Source organism: Prionailurus viverrinus, chromosome A1 (assembly GCF_022837055.1).
Source record: "Prionailurus viverrinus isolate Anna chromosome A1, UM_Priviv_1.0, whole genome shotgun sequence".
Classification (NCBI taxonomy): domain Eukaryota; kingdom Metazoa; phylum Chordata; class Mammalia; order Carnivora; family Felidae; genus Prionailurus; species Prionailurus viverrinus.
The window spans coordinates 6409546-6424566 of NC_062561.1; the positions used below are offsets into that span (position 1 = coordinate 6409546).

General features: G+C 43.2%; 1 protein-coding gene across 7 annotated transcripts in view; it reads left to right on the plus strand.

The window, feature by feature from the left end:
• WASF3 (WASP family member 3) overlaps positions 1–15021 on the plus strand; it is a 133702-nt gene that overhangs the window by 90432 nt on the left and 28249 nt on the right. The window contains exon 1 of one of the 7 annotated variants that reach the window (XM_047861565.1): positions 8710–8784. The exons of the other annotated variants lie outside the window; for them this stretch is intronic. Coding sequence (XP_047717521.1) covers positions 8766–8784 — 19 coding nt within the window. The 5' untranslated portion in view covers positions 8710–8765. Of the gene's footprint in view, positions 1–8709; positions 8785–15021 lie in introns of those variants that run through there. 7 annotated transcript variants of the gene reach the window in all.

Genomic DNA, 15021 nt, shown 5'->3' on the forward strand with positions numbered 1-15021 from the left:
GACATGATGGGGAAATGAAGGTTGCTAATCAGCTAATCTTAAGAAAGAGGTTAGCTTGGATCATCCAGTGCAATCCCAGGGTTCCTTTAAACGTGGAAGGAGGAGGCGGAACAGCCCACATCAGAGCGATGTGATGTGAGAAAGACTGAATCAGCCGTCGCCGGCTTAGAAGATGGCAGAAGAGATCGTAAACCGCGGAACGCGGGCCACTTCTGGAAGGTGGAAAAGACCAGGAGATAGATTCTCCTCTGGGGCCTCCAGGATGAACGTAGCGCTGCCAAAACCTTGATTTAGCCCAGTGACATCCCTTTCAGACTTCTGACCGCTAGGTTTCATTGCACCCACCTAATCCACTCAGGGATGGGCACCGACTGGCCTCAAGGACAGTCAGCCTTAGTTAGGCTGCCCCAGTGGGTCCCAGCCCTGTCCCTGCTAGAATCACCTGGGGAGCTTTAAAACAAGGCGCTAGGAATCCCCCCAGAGATGATGATTGGAGTGTGCCCTGGCAGTGTGATCTAGAGAATCTGGTACCGTGTATCCGCATTGAAACGATGAGCCGGGTCAGCCCTATGCTTGCAGGAAGTTTGACCTAAGAAACACGGCGAGCTCGCTAGGCTATTATGGGACCTGCTGCTGAAGTGTCCCCCAGGACCGAAGCAGTGACGGCCACCCGCAAGCCGAAGCTGGGGTTGTGGGCAGAGTTTAAGAGAAGGCAGAGGAAGCCAGCTGGTGAAGGCAGGCGAAAGCATGGGCAGAAACAGGAGCTGACTGGGAGAGAGACCGCAGGTCGCAGCCCGGCGGAGGGAGCACCTCGTCCCTACACCTGCGCGGGGGAGCTTTCCCTCCGGTTCAGGGGGCGGTGGTCGGGCATCCTCAGAGCACAGCCGCTACCTTCCCCTTCCTCGTGATCCATGCTTGCGGCCCAAAGAGACTTCCGGAAAGGGGACTATAGTGATACGTACGCCAAGGATGTAATTGTAGGAAACTAATACACCTGGTTACTTACTGGTAGTAGTATAGCACGTTGTCGGTTACCAGTGATTTATTCTTGAGTGATTGTTCACTCGGGATCCCCTAGGTGCAACGCATAGCAAATAAAATCGACTTGGTACCTGCGTGGAATTTTAAAAGCATATATAATTGGCGGTGATGTCAATAAACAGGAAGCATATGCACTTACTATGACGATGCTCTAGCACTCACACGTGTAATAAATGACCGCTCCTTTTGGGGTGACTCCATTTTGTGGGGGGCTTGCACGGAGTCGAACTATATGACAGGAGATATTTTTTGATCTAATTTTTTATGATCTAAACTTGCTAGGAAGAATCAGAATTTAAAAATTATGTTTTTATGTTATTTTCTAATTTTGTAATCCTTCATCAGGTATTTTTAAAATGAAGTTTTAGGAATGCATGAATCTGTCATTCAAAGTCTTCTAAAAAAAAAAAAGTCTTCTACTGAGTATTAATTCCCAAGATAAAGTCAAAAAGGAATCTATTTTTTTATCCCATTAGGCAGTAGGCCCAGATAAGTCTTAATCTTCCCTGCTTCCCTACCCACCGTCCCACACGCCATGACCACCCCTCGTGGGGGTTCCCCAGGTTAGGAGCGGGTGATGACATCACCTGAACTTCTCATGAACTATATAGAGAGAGGCTGGACTCCATCTACAAAGGCCACGGTGGGCAGAGTCCCATGGGAACTTGAAGGATTTGCCTCGACCCCACACACACTCCTATGCGCCTGAACAGCAGAGACTTGCCCTGGGCGACCTTCTGCGATGGTCCAGGGTAACTGATTCTCCAGTGGGTGCAAGGGAGGAAGAACAGACCAGGAGTCCACAGGAATTTGGTTGTTCTTTTCCAAAAAGGAAAACTTAGAAATCCAGGCCCCGTTTCACCAGATCATTCTGATTCTCATCACGTGTCTGGGGCAGTTCAGCATCATGTAGATATCACTGACTTTGCATAATCAAGAAAAGAATATGGTCCTGGATACCAACTAGACCTCTGAAGCCCCTAAAATTCTGCATAACTTCTGGGAAATCTATAGGTTTTTACCAACTAGCATGTTCCCATTATATCCAGATGAGACACTTGACTTCAAAGGGTGAGAAATTTTGTCAGCTCTAGATTTTTTTAACCAGGCTTTTCAGGGAATTGAAATCTTTTCAATGAGAAAATATTGATTATTGTAATGAGCTTAAGAACAGTCATAGAAATGCAAGAGATTTGTAACTTGAATCGCCTTATAGTTAAAAGATCACAGCTTTCTCCAATAAAGAATTAGTAATTTTCAGATTTTTTTTTTCTTTTGTGTGTTCCTGACTTCTAATAGGAGTGATCTGGGGGAAGTGGGAGGAGACAGGGAAGCCATTATTTAAAACAGTTTTGGTTAGGGGCGCCTGGGTGGCTCAGTCGGTTAAGCGTCCGACTTCGGCTCAGGTCGTGATCTCGCGGTCCGTGAGTTCGAGCCCTGCGTCGGGCTCTGTGCTGACAGCTCAGAACCTGGAGCCTGCTTCTGATTCTGTGTCTCCCTCTCTCTCTGACCCCCATTCATGCTCTGTCTCTCTCTGTCTCAAAAATAAATAAACGTTAAAAAAAAATTTTTTTTAAAACCGTTTTGGTTAATAGTGTGTTACTTGGTTTTCTAACTATGGAATATTGACTTTTTTTCCTTCAAATAATGACAGTTTAGTGTAGCAATGAAATCAGTGCTTTTTCATCATTTTGCTTGATTAATAATCTGAGTACTCTTGTTCCTATCAGCTAGTTGCTCAATTAAAATTACAGTATCTTGCAATCAAATTCCTACTGATATTATAATGTAATTTTAATATGATTTGCATTAAAAAGGACATGGGAATATAGGACATTTGTGCCAAGGATGACATAAATCCTCTTTAATACCTCTAGGCTGTTTTTTACTACTTCTTTTCTCTTTGTTCTTGTGACAATAATGGTCTTTCTTTTCCCATCTGAAGAAGCCTCCCAGGATGTCACAAAGAAAGGGATCAGACCTTTAGTGCAGCACCCCCACCCCAAGGTTTTTGCTTGTATTAGATGGCATTAATGAGGTAATACAGAGAACTTACAGAGCACAGGAAAGCACACAGGAAAAAAAAATTGCAAAATTTTCATTAATCAGAGAAGGTAATCGGTAATGCCTTATATACGTCTTCATAAAAATTGTATCTTATTACACATATGGTTTTGTAGCCTGTACTCAATATATAGTAAGCATCTTTGTTGATTCTTCTAGGACATAGTTTTTAATGGCTAGAGATTATTATATTGATATACCATAATTATTTAACCATGTTTCTACTGTTGGACATATAAATTGTTTCTTTGTTAAGGGGTGACACTATCATAAATTCTTGTATAAACCAGTATATACATCTCCAGTTATTTTTGGTATTAAAACATTTTTTTGAGACACCATTCATTTTAAATATACCTCTCCTTTAAAAACTTATTACAAAATCAGCTGCCTAGGTGGCTCAGTCGGTTGGGCATCTGACTTTGGCTCAGGTCATGATCTCAGGTCCGTGAGTTTGAGCCCCACGTCAGGCTCTGGGCTGACGGCTCGGAGCCTGGAGCCTGCTTCAGATTCTGTGTCTCCTTCTCTCTCTGCCCCTCCCCTGCTCACGCTCTGTCTCTCTCAAAAATAACATTAAACAAATTAATTTTAAAAAATTATTACAAAATCAATTTTTCTGTTAATTTCAGTGTTTCAGGTAATTGCATGAATGAGAAAGGAGATCTGTTGACTTCTCAAAGATTTTAATAAATGATTAATATTTTTACTAATAATCCTTGTGATGCATACTGTTTCATATCAAACCAAATGCTAGATCAGCATAAAAAATACTACCTATTAATGGGGAGATACCCTGGTGGCTCTCAGTTAGGTGTCTGACTTTGGCTCTGGTCATGATCTCATGGTTTGTGAGTTTGAGCCCTGTGTGGCGCTCTGTACTTACAGCTCAGAGCCTGGAGCCCACTTTGGATATTCTCTCTCTCTCTCTCTCTCTCTCTCTCTCTCTCTGTCTCCTGCTCCCCCACTTGTTCTCTCTCTGTCTCAAATATAAATAAATAAATATAAAAAAAAGATGAAAAAAATACTACTTTAAGGGCTTGCTCACTTTTGGTTTATCTAATCAGATCTAAAATTTGGAGTTAGATTAATTGATTATATCAAGTGCAGTTCTACTCAGAATAGAGATCTAAATATTTTGAAGGCATGCACTAAATAGATCTCTAAGATGTTTGTAGGGGGATATGGGGGAGGAAGGGGAGATACCCAAGTGCAGTAGGTACAAGAAATAGGTCACAAGTACATTTCCATGCAGTGTAAGGCCAGGGTTAAAAGGCTATGTTAGGAGAAAACGTACTGCTGTATCTGGATAGACGTTGACTGGAAGAAACAGCAAGAACTTTAAAAATTTTAATGCTTCAAACTGAGATAAATGTTTGCATTTCTTGTGGACTCAAACAGAAAGCCAGTGAAGGGAGCAATGTATACTTAGGAAAACTATGAGATAAAAGTTCTGTCAGCAAATTGGAGGCAAGTGTAAGAGGCCCCCCTCCCGAGAGGCAGGATTGTTAGGAATTCAAGCACTTTGCGGACCCATCATTTGACCTGAAATATCAGAAATTCTTCCTTACAGGCATTATAGAAGTAATTATGACTTAGATTGTTTTTCATTTCTCCTTTTTCTAGATGGACCTCTACATAGCAGAGTTTAAATGTAAGATAATTCATAGGAACCCAAGTTGGAGAGTCCAGCCAAATCTGTATGTTTAGTCCTATCATTGAACTTCTGGTTTATCATATGTATCCTTCCTGTTTCATGAGTATGTAGGCTTATGTGATTTATAGATGGTTTCCTTTCCCTTTTCCTTTCTTTCTTCTTTCTTTCTTTCTTTCTTCTTTCTTTCTTTCTTTCTTTCTTTCTTTCTTTCTTTCTTTCTTTCTTTCTTCTCTTGAGAGTATGCAGGAGTTGGGGAGAGGAGCAGAGGGACAGAGAGAGAGAGAGAGAGAGAGAGAGGACCTCAAGCATGCTTGACGCCCAGTGCAGAGCCTGATATGGGGCTCGATGCCATGACCCTGGGATCATGGCCTGAGCTGAAATTGAGTCGGACGCTCAACTGACTGAGCCACCCAGGCATCCCTAGATGTTTTTCTAATTGTTTTGCTTTACTAAAGCCGACCATCTAAAAACTTTGAGGGAAGCTTTTAAAGGTTTTTAATATTCTAAAATTTTGCTATGCTCACTCCCACATTAGGAACATGATTGTTATTATCAGCGGCCTAAAGTAGCATTCTTCTGTCAAGCGTGCCCTTGTATAAGACTAAACATTTGCTATCTCATTTCTACTATTCTACATACCTTGTCCAGTGAAAAAATACAAGACATTCAGAAAAGGAGAAAAATGTGACTTCATAATTAAGAGAAAAAGCAACTGGTGGCCGCAGGACCCACAGATGACCCCAGTTTTGGAGTAGCTGAAAAATGCTATGAAAACTATATTGAAGGCGACTTCCAGGTTCCAACCTGGCATTGAAGGGGCTCAGAAATGATTGGTGATAAAAAAAACCACAAGAAAAAGCTGAACAAATTGAAAACCCAGAAGCTTCTCTTCGATCTGTCAGAGAACGGAGGTCACAGTTCAAACCACTGCCCCCACGTGTGGAGAGACTGGTGAATTGCTGAGGGCTCAGTGAGAACAAGTTTGAGAGTTAAAAGCTCGGGGGGGGGGGTCCATTCTTTGTGGGGCTTCCACACTTCGTGAGTTTTACTGTCAGGTGCCCTTCTGTTCTCACGGTAAACATTAGAGCAAAATCCCCTTGAGTTTCCATCAGAGGAAACTGATGGGCCACCTACTCCAGCCCCTTCTCGCCTTCCTTTCTCATCTAAGGGGGAGCGGAGTGAGCCCCGGGGGCCTAGGCTCACTGAAAGACTGACACCGGGTCATAGGCTACCATCAGCAGGTGAAGGGATAGGAAGATGGGGAATATACGTGGACACGGTGGGGTATTTATTCAGCAAGGAGAAGGAAGGACATCCTGCCATTTGGAACATGGGTGTACCTGGGGGACTTTATGGTGAGTGAAATGAGCCATACAGAGAAGACTGTATGATCTCATTTATGTGCAGAGTCTTTAAAAAAAAAAAAAAAGTTGAACTCCTAGAAACCAATAGCAGAATGGTTGTTGCTGGGTGAGGGCTGTGGGGGAGGGGAAGCAGGCAGATGCTGGTCAGAAGGTACAAGCCTTTAGCTTTTGGTTACAGGATGACTAAGTTCCAGGGATCTGATGTACAGCATGGTGACCATAACTAAAAATACTGGATTGTATGTTTGAAATTTGCTAAAGGAGTAGATGGTAGGGGTTCTCACCAAAGAAAGAAAAAAAAGAAAAGGTTTGTGAGGTGATGGTATGTTAATCAATTGTGGTAATCCTTTCACTAAGTGTATGTATTTCAAATCATGACATTGCACACTTTAAATATATACAGTTTTGTCCGTTACACATCAGTAAAGCTGGAACCAAAGGGCATAGGACTCTAGAACACTTTCCCTCCCCCCACACCTTCCCAACACGTCACCAAAGGCCTTCGTATCCCAGTTTCCTTTGACCCTGTACAGCATGTCTGGGTTTCACCAAAAAAAAAAAAAAAAAAAAAAAGAAAAGAAATTAAAAGGTAAAAAAACCCAGTTTGAAGAGGCAGAGGAAGCATCAGAAGCAAAGTCAGATATGGTAGGGCCGTTGTAATTATCAGACCAGGAATTTAAAAGAGCTGATTCATATGTCAAGGATGCCAATGGAAGAAGCAGACAGGATTCAAAAACAGATGGGTCATGTCAGCAGAGAGATTGAAGTTATAAGAAAGAGTTAAAAAAATATATTGGAGGGGCGCCTGGGTGGCGCAGTCGGTTAAGCGTCCGACTTCAGCCAGGTCACGATCTCGCGGTCCGCGAGTTCGAGCCCCGCGTCGGGCTCTGGGCTGATGGCTCGGAGCCTGGAGCCTGTTTCCGATTCTGTGTCTCCCTCTCTCTCTGCCCCTCCCCCGTTCATGCTCTGTCTCTCTCTGTCCCAAAAATAAATAAACGTTGAAAAAAAAAATTTTAAAAAATAAATAAATAAATAAATAAAAAATATATCGGAGGATAGATCAAAAAACTAGGTGACTGACATACATGAAGAAATAGAGAATTTCTTTTCTAAAAATTTTTTTTTAGTGTTTATGAAAAATTTTTTTTTAACATTTATTTATTTTTGAGAGACAGAGGCAAAGCATGAGCAGGGGAGCGGGGGAGGGAGAGAGATACAGAATCTGAAGCAGGCTCCAGGCTCTGAGCTGTTCGGCAGCACAGAGCCCGATGCAGGGCTCGAACCCACAAACCGCAAGACCATGACCCGAGCTGAAGTCGGGTGCTCAACCGACTGAGCCACCCAGGTGCCCCTAGTGTTCATTTTTGAGATAGAGACAGAGCACGAGCAGGGGAGGGGCAGAGAGAGAAGGAGACACAGAATCCGAAGCAGGCTCCAGGCTCCGAGCTTTCAACACAGGGCATGACATGGGGCTTAAACTCACGAACCGTGAGATCATGACCTGAGCTGAGGTCAGACGCTTAACTGACTGAGCCACCCAGGCGCCCCAGAAATAGGGAATTTCAACAGAGAAATGGAAACTATAGAGAAAATAAATAGAACTGAAAATGCCAGTATCAGAAATAAAGGAATTCACTTGATGGTCCTACTTGCAGAATGGACACAAGCGGAAGTGGCTTGGGGACAAACCAGTAGAAATTATTCAAACTAATTCACAAGAGACACCGAATGATAAAAAAGAAAAAAAAAAAAAAAGAACAGAACCACCAGAATATAGGCTAATATCAGAGGGTCTAATACGTATGTAATTGGAGTCCCAGAAGGAGAGGAGAGAGCAAAAATAAGGTAGACAAAATAACGGATGAGAATTTTTGAATATTGATGGTAGATATCAACCAGCGGGTTCAAGAAGCTCAGCAAATTTGCAGAAGCGTAAATTACACAAAATCCCATTTAGTCACATCCTAGTAATATTGCTGAAAAAACGAAAGTAAAGAGAAAATCATAAGCAAGAGAAAAAAACACATTACGTATAGGGCGGGCACCGTGTTGAGAATGACAGCTGATTCTCATCAGACACAAGACCAGGAATGAAATATGAATGAAATGAAGGGAAATGGAAATGAAATAGACATATTTTATTTAGACAAAATCTGAGAGAATTCATCTTCAGTGTATCTCCATTACCAAAAATGCTAGAAAAACTCTTTAAGCTAAATGAAAACGATACCAGATGGTAGCCTGAATCTGCAAGAAGGAATAAAGATCAACAGAAGGAGTAAATATGGGACTAAAGAAAAATGGGCATTAAAATGATATATTTGTATCTCTTTGCTTAAAGGCTGTTGACTGCTGAAAGTGTATTGTAGAGTTCATACCCTGTGAAATTAAAATATATGGCAGTAAGAGCTATAAGAGTAGAAGTGGAGAAATGGAACCTATGTTGCTGTGTTTTACATTGGTTTTGAAATACTGTACTATTTGAAAGTACATTGTGATGAGTTAAGGATGCCTGTTTTAATTTCCGGTAACCTCCAGGATAACACACAGAGGAGATAGATGGAACCCCAAGGTAAATCATTTGGTTTTCCCAGAAGAAGGCAGGAGAGGAAGAAGAAAGGAACCAAGAACAGAAAGGACAAATGGAAAACCAATACCCAGGTGATGGAATTAAACCCAGCCATATGAAGAATTACATTAAACGGAAACATGTTAAATACCCACTTAAAATTTAAGGCAGAGCTTAATCAGGTTAGGTAAAAAAGCAAGACTAAAATACATGCATTATTAAGGGTGAAGACACAGATTTAAAGAAAATAATGTAAAAACTATACCATGTGAACATAAAGCAGAAGGAAGCTGATGTGGCTATAATAATGTCAAATAAAGTAAACTATAAAACAGAGAGAAAGAAGGAATGTTCCATAGTGATAAGAGCTCATTTGTCAAGAACTCACAATTCTACATTTTAGTTTAAAAGAACGTGGTGTAACAATAGAACCAAAAGGGAGAAATAGACAAATGAAGAATGACAGTTGCAGATTTTAACAAAAACCTTTCGGTGAATGCTAAAAAAAAAATAGACAAAAATCTGTAAGAATATAGATGGTTTGGGGCGCCTGGGTGGCTCAGTCGGTTGAGCATCTCACACTTGATTTTGGCTCAGGTCACGATCCCAGAGTCATGGGATTGAGCCCCGTGTCGGGCTTTGTGCTGAGCGTGGAGCCTGGTTAAGATATATTCTCTCTCTCTCTCTCTCTCTCTCTCTCTCTCTCTCTCTCTCTCTCTCTCTCCTCCCCTCCCCCAGCCCCTCTCCACTGCTTGCACGCTCTCTCTCTTTAAAATATATGTAGATTTGTAGATGGTTTGAACAACACTACTAACCAATCTGATTTAATTGACCTTTATAGAACACTCAACTCCCAAATTATAGAATATACATTCTTTTAATGTTCACGTGGAACGTTCACCAAGATGAACATAGGCTCAGCCATAAAATACTACATTTGAAAGATTGACATCCTGAAGAGTATGGTGGTTATGAGACGGTAATTATAATAATCTTTTAAGAGAATTCTCACATATCAGAAGATGAAGCAGGATCTTTTAGAATAATCCCTGGGTCGAAGAAGAAATCAAAAAGGAAATTAGAAACTGTTTCTAATGTGTGATAATGAACCATGTATTTCTGGGATTTCCTTAAAGCAATGCTTAGGGGGAAATCTGCACCTTTAAATGCTTATGTTGGAAAAGAAGAGGGATTTAAAACCGTGGGCACGTTGCTCAGGTGAGCCCTCAATGTTGCTCTGCGATCCTGCTGTAATTGCTTCGTTAATCCGTTTCCCTGCCCTTGGGGTGCCTCTTCTGTACCTTTTCCGCCTCAGACCTCCCCTCTGAGCTGACGATTTGTTTCTTACTTCGTTTGGAAAAGGAAAGCAGCCAGAGGAGAACCAGACATCCCCTTCTGCCAGCTCAGTCGGCCAATACCAGACGGAACCCGGATGCGCCGGTCACCCTCCTTTCAAATGGTGACTGTTGATGTTTCAGACACACCGGACCCGATACCCTCCTGCTCGCTCCAGGACGGCGTTCACCCTCTCTTTTTCCTGCAGTATCTTTCTCCCCTCCCTGCCTCCATCATTTCTACCAAATAGTAAAATATGGAGAAATCTCTCGACTTAAACCTCCAACCATCCTCTACCTGTTTCCCCATTTCTTGGTCCCCTTCACAGCAGGATACGTTGAAAGGACCCTTCCTTCCTCCGCTGCCTTCACTTCCCTCATTTTCTCTTGTCCCCTCTACACTTAAAATTTGTGCTTGTCCGCACTACCAGGGACCTCCCCGTGGCCAAGCCCAGTGCTTAGTCTCGAGTCTGGAGCAAACTTCTTGACCTGGCTTCTGGGCCAGCGCGCTCTGGTTCTTCTCCTCCATCACAAGCTGTTCTTTATTAGTCTCCTTTGATGATAGCTCTGCCCGTGGGAACACTCCAGGGCTCGGTCACCGACACTCTTCTCTGGCTGTTCCCATTCACTAGGCGATCTCATGACTTGAAACACCGTCTTTACGCCGATGACTTCCGAACGTGGGTCTTCAATTCTCACCTCTTCCCTAGATTTCAGACTTGTATACACAACTGCCTACGAGGTATCTGCGCTCGGGTTTTTGTTCTTGAAAGTAGGCTTCATACCCAGCGCAGAGCCCAACGTGGGGCTTGAACTCCAGACCCCGAGATCAAGACCCGAACTGAGATCGGGAGGCCGACACTTGGCCGACAGAGCCACCCAGGCTCCCCTGATTCACTTGGCTTTCTGAGGCATCTCACACCCTAAATGTCAAAAGCAGAATTGTTTCATTCTTCTTTCTTCCCTGCCCCCCCCCCCAGTTCTTTTCTATTTGTGACCCCTTCTCTCCTACCGCATACCTTCGGAGTAGGGAGCACATCTGTGCACCTGTTGGCACCTCCACGGCCGAGCCCCCACGGTGTCCCTGCTCAGTGCTCAGCAGCGGCCTCTGGTCTGGTCTCCCCACGCCACTCATCACCCCACTTCACGGGGAAGGAACTTATTTGCCTGCGCTCTTCTCCTACTTTTCCCTCCGTTCACCGGACTCCAGCCACATTGGCCTCCTTGAGGCCGCCCTCCCACACCAGCCGGGGTTCTGCCTTCCGCCTGGACGGTTCCTGCCTGAGATGAGATCCGCGTACGTTTCCCTGGCCTTTGGTGACCACCTACGGGGCACCCCCTTCCTACCACTCTCTGCGCCCTCGCTGTCTTATTTTCTTCACAGCACGTATCATCACGTGATGTGTCACCTGTGTGTTCCCTGTGTGTAACGTCAGCTTTGTGGCTGTGTTCGCCGCCGCATTCCTTCGGGCGACCGGGATGGCACCCGGTGTGGAGGGGGTGTTTATGAAATATTTGCTGAGTAAACTGAATATGCTTAACAGTCAGCTTCTATTATCTTAGTTCTTATGAAATGCTAGAAAGAGTATTGTGAAGAAGTGTACAGAAAAGTTCACCACGGTTGCCTGTGGGTGACGTTTCTACTTTTCTGAGTTTTCCAGATTTTCTATCATGAGTGTATATTTTATACTCCGAGAGACACTTCAGTCATAAGGTGTTCACTAGGTTTTTTGGCTTTTCCACAGACTGGTCAACACAACGAAGACAGAAGAAAGAAATCGGAGTGTCAGCAGTAGATGGATTGGGCTTGGAGCCATTTCTTTCTACTGTTTACTCTTCCGTGTTTTCTGTATTTTTTATAATAAGCATGGATTGCTTTCATAGAAGGAAAATAAAACTTTAAAAGGGGGGAAAAGGGGCGCCTGGGTGGCTCAGTCGGTCGAGCGTCCGACTTCGGCTCAGGTCGTGATCTCGCGGTCCGTGAGTTTGAGCCCCGCGTCGGGTTCTGTGCTGACCGCTCAGAGCCTGGAGCCTGTTTGGGATTCTGTTGTCTCCCTCTCTCTCTGCCCGCCCCCCCCCCCCCCTCATGCTCTGTCTCTCTGTGTCTCAAAAATAAATAAACGTTAAAAAAAATTAAAAAAAATAAATAAAAGGGGGGAAAATCCTTAGGGCCCCCAAATTATAACTTGGTATTTTTATGGAACTCAGTGGTTATTGGACTTCACCGCAAACACTGCAATAAGGTTTCTTTTTTACCTTATTTTGCAATGACTTCCGACTTCTAAAAAGATCAAAACGGTAACGAGTTCTCAAACTTTCACCTGCATATTCTTTTTCTCAGACACTCTTCCTCCTGCCCTCCCTTCTCCTGTACACGCACGTACACATATATATTTAATATTTTATGTGTATGTTTAGCGTTTTTAAAATATTACATATTTTATGTTTAGTATAATATATATATTTAATTCTCTTCTTCAGCCTGAAGTGGTTCCTCAGTCTTTCTTTGACTTGATGATTTGATATTTGAAAGGGGAACTGGCCGTTTCTTTTGTGGAATGTCCGTTGGTCTGGGTCTCCTGAGGTTTCCTCTTGATTAGATTTAGGAAATCGGCAAGACTGTGACAGAGTGATGGTACGTCCTTCTCAGTGCGTTTGTTCACAAAGCACACATTCTCTGCTTGTCCCATAACTGTCCCATAACTGTCCCATGGTGACTTCGCTCACGTTTTGTTTTCCATCACGTTGGCATTTTGTCCATAGATTTCCGTAGCTAAAGTTGTGTCTCCTTCTGTAATTGGTAAGGATCTGTGGGGAAACATATTGAGACTTTGTAATAGCCTGTTTTCATCCACTGCTTTCCACTAGTCTTAGCATCCGTTGATGATTCTTGCCCCAAACACTTACTGTTGTGGTGGTTGCAGAAAGGTGATTTTTGTGGTTCCCTAATTCTGCGTTTATTGGTTGGAATTCTGCTGTAAGTGCTTTCGTTTCTTCCCTTGTCATTCATTCATTCAATCAGTTTGAACTCATGGATTCTCATTTTATTCTGTGGGCTATCATCCATTATCTTTCTTATTTATTTTGATGCTCACATTTTCCCAGATTTGGCCAGTGGGAGTCCTTTCACGCGGGCCCCTGTGTCCTTTTGATATGTCTCTGCCACTCTCTGAGTACCCCTGTATGTTTTTAGAAAAGCACAGCAAAAGGTGTGCTAAGCTCCTCTTGGCCTTATCCACCCTCGGCCCGAGAATCAGTCATTTTTCCAAGGAGCCTTGTTATTTTTAGTGGTGAGTGAAAAGCCAGAATCTCGACCAATCAGGATCGAGGTGCTAGGGGTGCGCACTAAAATTTCTGAAGGACCTTGTTAGGACTGGTTTCTTGTTCTACAGAAAGGACTCCTATCAGACAACGGTGGTTGTTGCCAGTAAATCGTCGCTTTTGAATACAATTGAAAATCCATGCATAATTTTGACTGCTTCGGCAGCTTAGAGGCATACTTCCCAACCTGACATACCTGGACATGAATTCGTAGTGGTACCGATAAATCCATAAGTAGATCCTTTGTCAGTAAAGAATGAATAAATTACACTTAGCTCAGCGTGGTCTTCAATTCAGAATGATTTTAGTTTCGCTATTAATGGACTTGCCACTTCCAAGAGCGCATAAAATTAAGCTTTTCAAATAAGTTGCTGTTTGCAAAACTGAATACTGTAATTTGCAACATTTTAGTCTCGTTCATCAGGAAAATATAGTTTCTCCCATTTTCTTCAGTCACTTGTTGGCTTGCCGCAGCTGGCAAAAGATGAAGTATGCGGTCCTCAATTTCTGTGTCATTTTTTTTGTTGTTGTTGATAAATTAAGAACCTCCGGGGCATCTGGGTGGTTCAGTCGGATAATCGTCTGACTCTTGATTGCAGCCCAGGCTGTGGTCACGGTTCTTGAGTTTGAGCCCCACCTCGGGCTTTGCGCTGACCGTGCAGCACCTGCTTGGGATTCTCTCTCGCCCTCTGCCCCTGTCCTGCTTGCATGCATGGTCTCCTTTTCTCAAAACAAAACAAAACAAAACAAAACAAAACACTAAAAGAACTTCCTACAGAAGTATAGTCAATGGCATGGTTTTTGGTCTTTGGTTTTTGTTTTTTTCCCAAATAGGGTTAAGCATTAAAGGCAGAGGCCACATGTTATTTATCCTTGTCACCTTCTATAGTATCTAGGGGAATGTGGTTCTCAGCAGTAGTCGCTGTGCTTGGAGAATGCTGGCGTGACTTTGGCAAGGGACAAGAGTAGATACTCCCATATTCTTGGTGATACATGCTGTCCCTGTTAGATCTCTGTATAACTGAAGGGAAAGGGGAAGGATTTGGGTGGGCAGAGGTGGGAATCACACTGGAATATTTTTTATTTTTCTTTTATTTTTTAATGTCTATTTTTGAGAGAGTGTGAGCAGGGGAGGGGCAGAGAGAGAGAGGGAGACGCGGAATCCAAAGCAGGCTCCAGGCTCCGAGCTGTCAGCACAGAGCCCGACATGGGGCTCAAACCCACGAACTGCAAGATCAAGACCTGAGCCGAAGTCGGACGCTCAACCGACTGAGCCCCCCGGGCGCTCCTGGAATATTTCTTTTAAACTATGAATGGCCAGATAGAGAAACAAAAATTAGTTGGCTCTATTTGATCATGTCTCGTATTCAAAATAAACAACTGATAGACTTGGGTAGATGCCCTTTGGAACCTGGTACTTTGTCTACAGATCATCCAGCCTGAACGGGCATTTTCCTGAATAAGTGTCGTAAACCAGAACTTCCAAAGGATGTTATTAGGTGGTGCCAGGCCCAGTCCGTTTGAAAACATGGTATGCTAGATGCTTCTCTTACAGATTCCTATTGCCTATGAGCATATTAAAGATTTGAGATACCCCAAGGCATAGAAACACGTTTGTCGAATCTTTTCAGCCCAGCATTCCCCAAACTTACTTGAGCAGGGAGCATTTGTTGG